This window comes from Danio rerio, chromosome 12, assembly GCF_052040795.2.
Source record: "Danio rerio strain M-AB ecotype USA chromosome 12, GRCz13ab, whole genome shotgun sequence".
NCBI classification, from domain to species: Eukaryota; Metazoa; Chordata; class Actinopteri; order Cypriniformes; family Danionidae; genus Danio; species Danio rerio.
Genome location: NC_141032.1, coordinates 44,086,823 through 44,101,996, shown reverse-complemented (window position 1 = coordinate 44,101,996; position 15,174 = coordinate 44,086,823). Strand labels below are relative to the sequence as shown.

The 15,174-nt window shown below is 33.8% G+C and overlaps 1 protein-coding gene across 2 annotated transcripts in view; it reads right to left on the bottom strand.

Annotated features, from left to right (window-relative positions):
- kif5bb (kinesin family member 5B, b) overlaps positions 1–15,174 on the bottom strand; it is a 47,144-nt gene that overhangs the window by 12,822 nt on the left and 19,148 nt on the right. Inside the window, exons 6-22 of one of the 2 annotated variants that reach the window (XM_087276861.1) lie at positions 15,023–15,078; positions 14,851–14,938; positions 14,576–14,700; positions 14,313–14,417; positions 11,676–11,821; positions 11,050–11,198; positions 10,192–10,382; positions 9,574–9,642; positions 7,950–8,156; positions 6,997–7,140; positions 6,669–6,854; positions 5,536–5,653; positions 4,924–4,979; positions 4,694–4,803; positions 444–545; positions 294–354; positions 139–210 (exon numbers count right to left, since the gene is read on the bottom strand). In XM_087276861.1, the coding sequence (XP_087132987.1) occupies positions 139–210; positions 294–354; positions 444–545; positions 4,694–4,803; positions 4,924–4,979; positions 5,536–5,653; positions 6,669–6,854; positions 6,997–7,140; positions 7,950–8,156; positions 9,574–9,642; positions 10,192–10,382; positions 11,050–11,198; positions 11,676–11,821; positions 14,313–14,417; positions 14,576–14,700; positions 14,851–14,938; positions 15,023–15,078 (1,985 nt within the window). Of the gene's footprint in view, positions 1–138; positions 211–293; positions 355–443; positions 546–2,319; positions 3,401–3,664; positions 4,804–4,923; positions 4,980–5,535; positions 5,654–6,668; positions 6,855–6,996; positions 7,141–7,949; positions 8,157–9,573; positions 9,643–10,191; positions 10,383–11,049; positions 11,199–11,675; positions 11,822–14,312; positions 14,418–14,575; positions 14,701–14,850; positions 14,939–15,022; positions 15,079–15,174 lie in introns of those variants that run through there. The other variant, XR_015504483.1, reaches the window with a different exon arrangement.

Sequence of the window (15,174 nt, the reverse complement as noted above, 5' to 3'; positions counted from 1 at the left end):
CTATATTTCCCATCCAACAATTGAATTGGCACATAAAAAGTAAGAAAATGTCCCCCACTCTCATATAAATCCCCTTTTTCCCGTACACATAAGCATAATAAATCCACACTGTGCAGAAAGCATTCATAATAATTGTACCTTCTTCACTCGTGTTGCCAGATCCTGAACAAAGAGTTTCCTCAGATTATGAAGAGTCTGCAGCTCTTTGGCCTGAGGATGAAAAAGAGAGTGATCAGAGAGTGCAAATATACACACAAACATAAAACAAACATAAAACACTTCAGAAGACCAACCACTGTCTCCTCCAGGCCTTTGAGATCCTGCCTGGCCTGTTCCCTTCGGTCCTGCATGACCCTGAAAACAGATTCAATCATTAACACACCATTACTAAACTCTTCTCCAGCAAACTACTCAGATCTTCATTGATTCGGTGTGTGTCGTACGTGAGCTCGTGCAGTTTGCGGCTCTTCTCCTGGTCAGTGGATTTGAGTTTTTCATGCTCCACCTTCAAGCGCTCCTGCTCCAAAATGATCTTCTGGTTTTGACTGAAAAAAAGAGAGAGAGAGAAAAAAAAGTGATTTAACCTAAGAAAACACCACTGACATTGTATTTATTTATTTACCATGGATTTGTTAGCAGCTGTGTATGGATTTACTGTAGCCATAGTATTGTGACAGAAGTGTGGGAAATTTATATTAAATATAGAAATTAAATTGAGTAATGGAATTATATTAGTTTAGTTAAGCTATAATTAATTGATGCATATTGATAGGCCGTAATGTGACTAAAAGGAAATTTATTTCAATCTGTCTGAACCTTCAACTCGAAGAAAAAAATTTTTTTACTATAACTTTAATATAACAAATTGTTATTTTATTTGAACATTTTTTGCTTTAATGATTGCCTACAGACAAAGTGCCATCCAGGCTTTAATTAATCATATTTTCATTTCAGCTATTTTAGCTTAAAGTTAAGTGAAATAAACAAAATAATACAATAAAACTTAACCACAATTGCTAACACTTAATTGTTTACACATTTCAGGTTTATTTGTAAGTAAATTTACATCTGCATATCCCAAGTTATTGCTGACTTGTGCATTTCTAATAGGCCATTAGTCATATTTCAACATGTAGGCCAGTGGTTCTCAAACTGTGGTACCTGTACCACTAGTGGTACGTGAGCTTCCTTCTAGTGGTACGCGGAGGAATCAAATATGTAATATTGTACATGCTACATAAAAGTTCAAAAAATTATTTATATATTAACGTGATGACATATAGCCTATGTTTATGAGGTCCAAGCAACATCTCCAGGTTTTGATGAATAGGCTACTATATTTTTACTTGTGAAGAACAGTAGCCTATATCAATTTAAATGTTAACGTTTTATTTTGTTTGTTTTTTGCATACAAGCACATTGCATATGTTTAAAGTGGCTGATAATAATAAATATTCTTAATAATAGGAATTAATCTGCCTGTTTTTTTGAACTGTGCACTGCTTTAGATTCTTTACTAGGCCTATTACGCTACTGTTTTTCAATTTTGCTCATTATGGTGGTACTTTGAGAGACTATTTTTATTTTTTTTTATTTTTTTGAGGTGGTACTTAGTGAAAAAAGTTTGAGATCCACTGATATAGACTATTTTGAGGGATGTATTGAAATGCATCGCCACATTGAAATGGTCTATTGTACAGCCATCTGTAGATGTGTGTGTGTGGGTACTTGTTCATGTGGTATACAAGGACAAGTTATATAATGATTTGAGTTTGACCTAGTTGTACTCTATTGAGGTGGTTTATAATTTATAAAAAAACATCTATACAACTCTGAATGTGTTTGAGTGTGTGTGTTCATGTTAATGTGGTTTACAAGAACAAGAAGTTGCATAATGACATGAGTATGACCTAGTTGTACTCTTTTAAGGCGGTTTCTACTTTATTAAAATACATTAGACAAGCCTATAGCCGCCTTTCCACTGCACACAACAATTGAACACGACTGTTGGAATACGCCCCCTTGTGGCAGCCGCACAGTATTTTCAGTGTTGTCGTGCACCACGGGGAAAAAGCTGAAGGAGTGCAAAAGCAAGAGCCGTTGTTCTCTGTGCGTTTACATAGATTAATGGATGAATGAATACTAGAAACTCATAGACCGCTAAAATATTGGAGGGAATGTGGAGACAACATTAAAAATATACAGATGAAGTCAGAATTATTAGCCCCCTTTGATTTTTTTTTCTTTTATAAATATTTTCCAAATGATGTTTAACAGAGCAAGGACATTTTTACAGTGTGTCTGATAATATTTTTTCTTCTCGAGAAAGTCTTATTTGTTTTATTTCGGCTAGAATAAAAGCAGTTTTGAATTTTTTATGAACCATTTTAGGGAGAAAATTATTAGCCCCTTTAAGCTATATTTTTTCTCGATAATCTACAGAACAAGCCATCGTTATACAATAACTTGCCTAATTCCCCTAACCTGCCTAGTTAACTTTATTAAAAAATATCTTGAAAAATATCTAGTAAAATATTATTTACAGTTATCATGGTCTTGATAAAATAAATCAGTTATTAGAGATGAGTTATTAAAACTATTGTGTTTAGAAATGTGTTGAAAAAATCTCTCCGTTAAACAGAAATTGGGGGGAAAAAACAAGCGGTCTAATAAATTAGGGGGCTAATAATTCTGACTTTAACTGTATATTTTTATTACTTTCTTACTTACATTTTTGAACAGAAAAGTTTTTTTTTTTTTAATATAGACTTTTTATAATTAAAAAAATAACCAAATAAACTCCTATTTCTCATCTCGCGTACACGGATCTGCTTGGAAAACACTGGAATACATCACATCCAGTCGGCCGGTCACATACACTCTAGTCGCAGGAGTTCAAATATTTTAACGGATGCGCAGCTCAATTCGGATCCGAATTTTCTGCATACGGCGATGATCGGAACTCAACGCAACTCCCGGACTGCTCTCCATTGGAAATGAATGACTTCCGGTCTGTCGTTTGTCATGTGCAGTAAAAAGGAGGCTTATAGAGCTTTCTTGTAAACCATGTATACAAGTATGCATGTATGCACATGTTTATGTGGTTTAGAGGGACACAAAGTTGTCTAATGGCATTGGTATGCACTAGCTGTACTCTATCAAGCTGGACTGCAAGGTGGTTTTTCCTTTACTATGCCAATGAAGTGTTCCTTTAAACCATGTATACAAGTCTGAGTGTGTGTTAGTGTTCATGGTTATGTGGTTTACCAGGACAAGAAGTTGTTCAGTTACATGGATATGACCTAGTTTAGACTCTATTAAGGTGGTTTCTACTTCATAAAATACTATGGAGTGTTCCTGCAAACCATGTAAACAAGTCTCAGTGTGTGGTTGTATACTTCTATGTGGTTGGTACAAGCTAGATGTATTCTATTAAGGTGATTTACAAGGTGCTTTTTACTTTATAAATTACATATTACGCCTATGGAGTATTCCTGTAAACCATGTAAACAAGTTTGAGTGTGTGTGAGAACATGTTTATGTGGTTTAAAAGGACAAGAAAATGCATAATGACATGGGTATGATCTAACTGTATTCTATAAAGTAGAAACCACCTTACTAAAGTGCATTACGCCTATGAAGTGTTCCTGTAAACCATGTATACAAGTGTGAGTGAGTGAGTGAGTGAGTGAGTGAGTGAGTCCCAATCCCAATTCTACCCCTTAGCCCTTCCTTGTTTTGCGCATGCCCGTGAAGTGGTAGTGGTATGCCAATTCTCTTTAGCTTGAAGGTGTAGGGCTAAGTGCAAGGGGTATACACCCCTTCAAACGAAGACTTTTCAGGACCACACTTAAAACCAAGGAGTAAGAAAAAATTCCCAGAATACCCCGGCAACAGCTGCACCCGGAAAAAGATCCACAAATTAGTATTTTTTGTCATTATTACGAATTTTTACAACAAACAAACACACGTTTTAATATATTTATAACCGCGTTCATGTTTTACCGTCATGCTTTAAAAAAAAAAAAAAAAAACACTAAATTTCACAATCTATTCGCGATCTATAATCCCTAATCATAACTCCTGTACAGCAGTCCCACAACATTCTCACACTCAATGACACTGGAATACCCTGTGATAAAAGTCTAGTGGCCATCAATGAGCTTTTAACAATGTCTGCTATAATGTTAATGCTGTTTTTGTGTTTACAATGATGAGTATACTATGGCCACTTTGTTAAATGTACAGTATTACGATCTTATTGCCACATTAGATCGTTATGATAACATAATGTATGCCTTTAATGATTTCCTAAAGATAAATACCAAAAAATAGCACAACTGGAATCACTCCAGCAGTCGCGATCGTCTGATCTCAAATGAAGCAAGAAATCGCGAGGACATATGATGAGATGTGCAGGTACTGTAGTGCTGTCCCAATTCTTAGGGGTAAATTTTGAAGCCCTTCCCCTTGTAAGGGCCAAGGGGAACGGGAACAAAAATAGAATTGGGATTGGGCCTGAGTGTCTTACTCCTGGGTTTACAGGAAAAAGTTGCATAATGACATGGGTATGACCTAGTTGTACTCTATTCAAGTGGTTACTACATTATAAAATACATTACACCTATAGAGTGTTCCTGTAAACCATGCATACAAGTGTGAGTGAGTGAGTGAGTGAGTGAGTGAGTCTTACTCCTGCAGTTCAGTGATGAGCTTCTCCTTGGTCTCCAGCTCGTCTCTCAGGCTGCTCAGCTGTTTCTGATGAGCTTCTCTGTGGTTCTGGATCTGCTGCTCGACTGCAGCCTGTCCAATCATAAACACAAATTATGAAGTGCAATTTCTGTTATAAAACAATGCAAACCTCTCTTCTGATTCAGCTACAGATAATCTAAAAAAAAAAAAAAAGATATAGCCAAATCTCACCTTAACTTCATTAGCACTTTGTATCTCATTCTCTTTCTCCATGGCATGAACTTTCTCTGTAAAAAAAGTAAATAAAATACAATTCATCACAAAAACAGCCCAGTGCAGCCTTCGCCACAAGAGGGCAGTAAAAGAATGGGTTCTACTTCAAGTCAAAGTCCTTGACTAAAAAGCTGAATTTCTATGACCTATAATGAATATAAAACAGCCAGACCTTAAGGTCAAAAATTACTATTGTGTAATCTTGTGTATATTTTTAGAGCAAAAAATTTTTTTTAAATAAAGCCACAAATTATTAAAAAATATATAAATGAATAAAAGTCTTACAAGGCCAAGAGAGAAAAGGAATACAATAGCAGTGAAAAAAGCCTTATTATAACCACATGTAAAACAGGGTGAAAACAGGGTACATTTTAATAAATGGGAAGCAAGTAAAAACTAAAAATGACACAAAAATGTCCCTGATATTCAACAACTAAAATTCCCTGACTTTTAATGTCTGGAATAGACCTTTTAAAACTCCACAATATTCTAGAAAATTCCATGTAAAAGCAATTGACCAATAAAACGCATTTATGGGAGTAAAAGAAAAGCATGTGTGAGTATGTGTACCCTGGGCACTAAGTTTGACCAGCTCCTCATTGAGAGAGTCGACGTTTTCCTCCAGCTGTCTCTTCTTCTGTTCAATGTTTTGCAGATACTCTGATAGAGACTTGATCTTCGCCTCGTACTGCAAACAAAAGCAGACAAATCTCAGAGGGTTTCTAAAAGCATCCTTTAAATGTCACTTGTAATGGAGAGACTCTAGTGTTTCCATTGAGCTGCAGTCATACATTGCTATGTAATAAAACCATTTGTGCTAAGAGAAAACCCATGTAAACATGTTAATTTAATCTTTGTAGCAGAAATTCAAACTCTTTTAAATGTAAAATGATAAAAATGTTACTCCATCTTATACTTTAAATTTCAACTATAGTAAAGACTAAAAATATAAAAATATGTAAAACAACAAATAGGATGAATAAAAGGCAAAACTATAGAAAATTAAATGTTAAAATCAAAAATAATTATAAAACATTAGATACTAATATTTAAAATCTACAGTAAACATTACAAATAAAAATTCAAATTTAAGATAAATTTAAGTTGAAAATAAAATATTAAATGCATAAAAATTATTTAATGTATTGTTAATCATTAAAATGATTAAAAAAGAAAAAACATTTAAATGTAGAACAAAATAAAATGATTATTCTGAAGTAATAAATTATTTTAAAAATGATAAATGTAAGAAATATGATGCTAAAATTAAAAATCAGAAGTAAAAACTACAAATAAAAATCAAATAAAAAATCTAAACTAGATAATTAATTGTATAAAATATAATAAAATATATCATAAATAATTAAAACTATTTAAAAATAAATAAATGTCAATGTAGAACTAATCGAAAAAATATTCTGAAGTAATAAAATGCTAAAAAATAAAGAAAATAAAGGATTCTAAACTTAAATATCCAATCCTTCAATCTAAATATTAAAAAAAGTTTATTATTAAAACTACATGCCTATAAAATAAATCCAACATCTACTTTTAATATTACCACTGACTCTGAAGCAGCATTGCAAAATCATTTTGAGGAGAATGTTCAAATAGTTGTACTCTTCAAAATGCATTAAAAGTAAATGATAAAAAGTATTGTTTTTATATTAATTATTCTATTAACCCAATAATCTTGTGTTTACCTGAGAGATACGGAGCTGACAGGCTGCCAGCTCCTTCTCGTTCTCATCCATCTTCTTGTTGCTCTCAGTCTGAGCGCTCTCCAGCTGTTTGCTGCGCTTCACCAGAGTCTTGACCTCCGACTTCATCTTACTGATGTAGAGACGGGCCACGGTGAACTCTTCATCAATGAGTCCTCCTCCCTCATGCTAAAAAAAAAAAAACATGAAGACAAAGTGTTGGGTGACCTTAAAGTGGGATGCAAGGATGAAGTGGCAAATATTAAATGAAAAATGAAGAATAAAATGAACACTGAAGGTCATGTAAGGTTGTGGTTATTTGTCTTGTTACCTTAATGTCATTACTGCCCACAGCGATGCCGATCTCTGCCAGGTCTTTCAGCAGCGATGACATCATCTCAGTGACTCTCTTCTTCTGATGGTTGGTCATTTCCTTCAGTTTCTGCAGCTCAGATTCAATTGATGCAAGAACGCTCTGAAGCAACAAAGCCAAGATTAGCAATATACTTATTATAAGAATTATATTTAACAACAACATAAAAGATAATATTTTAATTATTATTGATATTAAGTTGTTGAATTGAATGAGTATTAACTACGACTCATTCAATTTAAGTTCATTTGAATATAACACTGCATTGGCAATAAATTCAACTATTTGTTATTATTTAATGCATTTATTAGCATTTAGTATTAATTATATGATATTATATTTATTTATTTTATTATGTTAATAGCAAAAGAATGTTACAAAAATGTCTAATTTCAAATATGTAATAACATTATATTTATGTGTATTACATTATATGTTACTAATACACTATATTAGTACTGATATGAATGGTAAAAAAAATAAAGTATTCAATACTTTACAATTGTATTCTGAAATATTAATGTAAATTGAATAAAAAAATAGGACTAATATCACCAACCGTTCCCAATTTATTAAGGTGTATCCATATAAATGGCCCAAACTGTACTTGCATATATTATTCATTTTATTTACACAGTTCAAATACTCTTAGACTATCACCATGCTACAAACAATAAATGATTATGAACAAATTAATAGCTTTAATTAATCGCAAACATAAATATTAAGGACTTGCATTTGCCATTTTACATATCCGATCCATTTTAAAACATTGCGTTGTCTAGATTATTCAATCTATTTATACATTAATATGCACATTACATTGTATCTATTTATTATGTTAGTTGTTGATGCTATTTTGCTTTGAATTATTACTGTTATATTATTATATAAAAAAATCTTTGGCTCACGGATTTCTGGTTAAGCTCTTCATTCAGGGTCTCAAACTCCTTGGTTTTGTCCTCCACCTCCTGACTCTTCTGGTCGTAGTTGACTGCCAGCTCCTCCAGGGCCTGCAGCACCTCCTTCACCTCCTCCTTAGACGCCTCGTTCTCCATCTGCAGACGCGTGAGCTCCGCCTGCAGGTTATCATGGTCCCGTCTCGTTGAGGCCAGCAGCTACAATACAAAGATTTATTTTTGAGGCCTGTGACTGTATGAGGATTTTCAAAGCAAATTGTAATGTTTGTAACTTTAATAAGGATTCATTTTGTTGAGACTCCTCAGAAAATAAAAAACACTGTTTATTTCTTGCTTATCGTTTTCGTTATTGTATTCATCTATGCTTGTAGATTGTTTATTAGAATTTAGGCTGATGCACTTCTTTTTTAAGACCATTATAAATTATATTTTAGATTTATACAGGGCTAAATGCTAGATTTCTTTTCCTAATGGTTAGTGGAACAAAATATCACTTGCCCCAACAAAATAATTCAAATATACAGTTGAAGTCAATTTTTGTTTAATGGAAGGAAGATTGTTTCAGCACATTTCTAAGCATAATAGTTTTAGAAACCTATTTCTAATAAATGATTTATTTAATCTTTGTCATGATGACAGTAAATAATATTTTACTTGATATTTTTCAAGACACTTCTTTACAGCTTAAAGTGACATTTAAGGCTTAACTAGGTTAATAAGCTGAACTAGGCAGGTTAGGGTAGTTAGGCAAGTTATTGTATAACGATGGTTTGTTCAGTAGACTATCGAAAAAAAAATTAGCTTTAAGGGGCTAATAATTTTGTCCCAAAATTGTTTTTAAAAAAATTAAAAACTGCTTTTATTCTAGCCGAAATAAAACAAATAAGACTTTCTCCAGAAGAAAAAATATTATCAGACATACTGTGAAAATTTCCTTGCTCTGTTAAACATCATTTGGGAAATATTAAAAAAAGCAAAAAAAAAAAAATCTAAAGGGGGCTAATAATTCTGACTTCAACTGTATATATATTTTTACTAGCCATATATTTTAAATACATTTTCAAAACAAGCAACTCTAGTTGTGTACATACACATTCTTAACATTAACAATTTAAGAGATAACAATTTATTTTTATTATTATTATTGACAAGTTTTAAGAACTATAATGAAATAATATATGCACAACAATCTTTCCAGGACACTATCCTCTCCAGGTAGCTACAGTATCAATACCGTACAGAGAGAACTTCTAAACAAATGTTATTCAAAGGAAGATAATTAAACCATATTGGTATATAGAGGTAATGAAGCAAATGTTTGTTAAACATTTTGAGAGGAATTGCTGGTGATTGAATAGGTGTATGGCCTGATTAATTAGCTTTATGTGGACATATAGGGAAATTAAGACCTGTTTAAAGTGATTTAAGACCTACATGACAATAGTTCAGTAAATTTAAAACATTTTACAGCCTAAACATTTCTTTTAGAAATTTAAGACATTATAAAAGTTTTTAATACCTTGCCGACAGCCTATTCACAACTGATTAGAAGACAGTATATTATTTTTAATCACGGAAAATGGTGTAAACATGCTGCTGTATGTTCAGCTCTCACCTCCTCCTGATCCAACATCTGCTGTTTGAGTTTCTCAGCCAGCTGAGACTGCTGATTTATCTCATCATCCTACAGACAGACAGACAGCAGAGAACACATGAGGATTTTACTGCAGAATTACAGGTTGTTTACATTATTATGAGCAGAATGTTTTATTCTTTACATAATTAAAAATAACACATTCAGCATCCGTCTAAGAGGTCTAAAATACGGTTTCACAGGGAGCTGAAAATAATAAACATGCATGACATCGATCTGAAGCTTAAAGTCTAACATTGTAAAATCCCCAGCTGGTGTTTTTCCACATGAAAACATGATTAGAGTAAAATATTATGTTGCCAAATTATTAGTGCACGCTTGGGCTCTGCAATATGACAATTAATACCGTATGGAAAAAACAAAAAGTCAAACATTTTATATTGTGCTCTATTGATAATCCTTAGTTTTGAAAAGTGTTATATATTTTTAAATTTTCAATCAAACATTTTCCCTGAACATTATGCGGATTTGAACATCGATTGGATGATAATCTCAAAATGGATAAATACTAGCTCGGTAGGTGCATCACTACTCCAAAATCTTCACTCGTTCATCAATTATCATTAAAGTAAGTCTCACCTTGTCGTCCAGCTGTTTGAAGAGTTTGGCCAACTCAGCCTCACACTTCTCACGCTCAGCGTCAGTAAATTTGAGACCGGGCACGCTGGGAGTTGAGGTGAATTTATCATTATTCACCACATTATCCAGGGCCAGAACATCTGCGTTTGCCTTCTCCTTATCATACTGCTCATCAACAGGGACGCTCTCACCTGAAAACAATGAATATGCAATGTAATAATAGCGTGTAATTTGCAATGAAAACAACTGAATGTGCATGAAGTGTGTGTGTGTTTACAGGTTTAGCCATAATTTTGAGGGCTCAATTGTCTGCACTTACTGTACATAGCGAAATATCCAAACGACCCACTAGTGAGAACATTTCACTTGTCCTTACGAATTAAAAGTGCTTAAAAATCAACCAGAACATGTTTTTATTAGCATCTAATGGTACTAATTACACTTCTGTGAGAGTTGAGTTTAGGGGTTGACATCATTAACCTGATATAAAAACAATGGAATTCCATGTAATGTCCTCACTAAGATAGTGAAACAAACCAGTGTGTGTGCACATGTTTTTACACCTAATGGGGACTTAAACCTGAATGCACACTTGTTTAACCATGGGAACCAAAATTGATGGCTTATAAATCACACAGAAGTGTTTTGAAAATGTGAAAATGCAGATTGTTTACTGTGATGGTTGGGTTTAGGAGTATAAACGGTTTAGAACTATTATTATTTTTATGAGAATCCTCACTAGGATATAGGAACAAGTCTGTATGTGCGTGTGTGTGTGTATGTGTGTGTGTGTGTGTGTGTGTGTGTGTGTGTGTGTGTGTGTGTGTGTGTGTGTGTGTGTGTGTGTGATTGCACTACCATTCCTCCAGCGGTTGAGCTCGTTCTCCAGCCAGGTGATGGTGTTTTTAAGCGTCTTGTTCTTCTCTTTCTCCTTCTCATATTTCTTCTTCCACTGCTCTGCTGTCAGCTCCACATTCACTGACACTGTGTTCTTGATGGTCTTTGCTCTTTCGATGAAAACAGAACAATTACTTGATGCTCAATGCAAACATTTCATTAAAAGCGCCCTTGATGTTTTTTGGTCACCCTTTACACTTAGGTTGCATCAGTTAATGTTGGCTAGTGTATGTATTAACATGAACTGAAAAGAAAAGATACCTGTACAGAATTTAATAATCATAATTCAACATTTACTAATGCATTCTTAAAAACCAGACGTTTTTAATTTAGATATTACCTTTTATATAGTGTGTACTCTAGCTGTTTATAAATGTACATGTTTGCAAATATTCCAATATCAAAAGGCGCAACAAATTGGCAAATTTATGACGTGCAAAGCTAAAATGTTAAAATATGATAAAAATTAAATTAAGTTGTTTTTTTTTTTACCTTGGTTGGATGTCAACCTATTGTAGGACACCTTACTATTGCATAACAGGACAATTGAAAACTCTCATTTTGAGTGTGTATGGTTATCTCCTCACCTCTGTCCGAACATGAGTGTTGATTTGGTCTCGGCCTCGTTGAAGGAGGATGGAGAGCAGCAGATCACTATAGTGGTCCTGCAGTTTCCACCCAGAGAATCCTGCAAGATCCTGGTCATCTTGCTGTCTCTGTAGGGAACGTACGTCTGATAGGAGAAAGAAATACTTATTATGTCTCAATCCATTTCATAATTGTATATAAATGTGCCACTCGGGTGCATCACACACAGGGTTGCCATGTCCTAAAAAAGTTTCCAGCCCAATGACAGCTTAATACCTCACCTAAAAGTATAAAAACTAGCTGATTGCCTCATCACTAGTTTAATTTAGTTGCAATTTTTTGTCAGTTGCAGGCAAATACAGTCTTGAGGCACTTTCAAAACTAGACGTTTGATTCGAAACATGTCTCATTTGCACAATTAGAGCGGTTCGTTTGGCATATGTAAATGCCGCACCAACGCTCGGATCTACGCCAAATTAATCAGTATATATATATATATATATATATATATATATATATATATATATATATATACATACATGCTATAAGAAGAGAGAATTATGAGTAGGGTGTGATATCATTCCTACCTGTAAATGCACGTTTCATATCGAGTACAAAAGTGAAAGCATGCTAAAATATTAACGAGAGCTGTTTATCCATTGGAAAAATTGACTGAAATGACCACCTGATCATTTTTTCATATTTTTAATCTTATAAAATTTTGTATTAGGCTTCATTTCTGCACCGACAAGTTTAAAGAAAGATCAACATTGATCTGCTTCATGATCTGACTGCAGTCTCGCTATTTTTCTTTATAGTTTGTTTCATCACAGTTGCAATTTTTTTTATTTCACAGCTGTATTTAAAGAAAAGTTATGCTGAATAAAAAATATGTGTACAATAATGTTTGGCTTTTGACACATTATTTTTAAATAACTTTAGAAAATACTTTTTTTTTTTGGTGGGACCAGTGAAAATTTTGACAGGGCAATTCAAAATCTGAACCATTGTCCCAATCGGGAAAAATCGTTAACATTAAACCCTGCTAGAGGGCATTTGATTGGTCAGAAGATCTGATGAGAAACGGAAGTATGAGGTGATGTCAAAAAAATATTGATCTATTTAGGTGAAAGCAACAAACTAGATCAGTGACTGCAGGAAAAAGAACATTACGCTGGGTGCCAACATTATCCGCAAAAAAGCTAAAAAGCTTTATTAACCTTTTGCTGACCGCAATGAATGTTTGCACCTGTCAACAGGTTTTGATCTTTGGTTTCATTCTATAATACTGGACTTGTTTTTCTAAGAAGGATTGAAATTTGAGAGTGTTTAAATGAGAAAAGTGTGAAAATGTTAATGCCTGTCTGAGAAAAGTGTGTAGTGAGGTGTTTTACAGCCTTAAAAAAATCTATAATAATTGTAAAAAATAAAAGCTGACTATTTCACGGATTTCCCCTATTGCGGGCTATTTTTTTTTAGAACATAACTAACAATAATAATAATAATAATAAATAATAACAGCAAATAACAAGGGACCACTGTATTTTCTCATTTTTATGACAACTGATTTTAATTCTTTAAAATGGTAACAATGTTTAAGAGGTTTTTAATAAATAGTAGAGTACTCTGTGGTCATGCTTGATCTTTCTTTGGCTCTATTAAAACCCTCACATCAAACCTGTAACTCTTAAGAAATGATAGCAAATTGCATTTTAAATCAGAAAATGATAATAATAATTTGTTTTCTATAAATTGTGCAGCCCCACTTTAAAGTGCTGACTGACTTTCCACACACCAAACAAAACCAAATGCTTTTCTCATATATTGGCTGATGTTTCACCCTTTTAATACCTGACGTGCCATCAGACGGTTTTATTTGCTTCCTTGCAATGGTCTTTGTGTTGCCAGGTATGCATACCACGATTAACATCCATCAAGAAACGATTTTGGAATATTCACAAGAAACAAATAAATACATTTTGGCAGCTGCAACACTAGGGCTGCACAATATATGATTTCAGCATCGATATCGCAATGTGATCATTCGCAACTGTTAGATCGCAGAACATACAATGTTGAGTGTGTATTGTAATTTATAATTTGCATGTGTTTTTAAGGGCTGTGTGACTATGTATTGAATTTGATACATCAATATTATATCAATGCCAGATATTGACTGATCTTATGCATTTAGGTATATGATAAATAACACTGTGTACAACTTTAAAAATGATTCACTGTATTAAATAATTTAATTTTATTATTCAATTACTGTACCAGAATACTGTTAGACTCAAAAAAAAAATGATTTCAGTTGTATCTTTTTCTTTATTGGATTTATCTAAGCTTGTTTATTAGATTATATGCAGATGCACTCCCCTACAGAATCATCTCTATCAATCTAAAATTATTTAGAGATATTAAGTCATCTGCAGAAATTGTATTCAAATCGCAGAATTACAAAATATCATAATGTTCGATTTTTCCAATATCGTGCAGCCCGACGCAACACATCATAAAAGCAGCCCCTAAATAACAAAAACCACAACTTTATTTTGTTTGTCCTGCAACTGCATTTTCAAAAGAGACAATTGTGCAGGAAAAACAACGACCCTGGCATCTCAGATCACACCTACCGTTGCTTCAGCCAGAGCTGAGATGACGTTGCCCAGAGCGGAAAGAGATTTGTTAATGTTTTTGGCTTCATCCAACACAGCGCCCTCTGCTCCGGTTTTACTGACCTGCAGTCAAAACCACCAAATCAGAGAGTGCATTTCACAAATGAAACTAATAATTAGGAACTACTTGCACCACATATTCTATTCTGAGCTAAAACACATCCTGATGCAAAAGCAGCTGTGACCAAATGGAAGTGAAAAGACAGAAGTAGAAAGATTACCTTCTCGCTTCCAGCTAAATCCACCAGGTAGAGTTTCCCGCTCAGTTTCTGCTCTGTCTGAGTGTTTTCTTGCTTGACGTTTATCAGGAAGATACTGTGACTCCTGGAGCTGTGCTCGTTCATGTCTGACACACCACACCGGGAAAATAAAACTCATTTCGACTCTTGATCGTCCAAATATCTCAAACAAGAAAGTTCTGAAACTGTTCTCATTAAAATAACTCAATGAAAAAATAAATAACGGTGTGTGTGTTTGACTGATTTGCATGGCTTACTTGTGACAGCCACATGTCTGTTGGATTTGCCTTCATCTATGGTGTCCATCACTTCCTCCGGGCTACAAACAAACCGTTCAGTGCAGCCCTGCGGATAAAGAGAGACAAGGAAAACATTCGAACCAGTCCTTTACTAACACACATACAGCTAAATACTGGAACACAGTCTCACCTTTACATAGGGGACTCTGTTCTTGTCTTCGTGTACAGACAGGTTGGTCTTAGATACTAAAAGTGGAATAAAAAATAGAAGAATCTGCATATTTACGGACATTCTGTTAAAAAATGAATTAAAATACTATTAATTAGCTTATTCTAATGCGA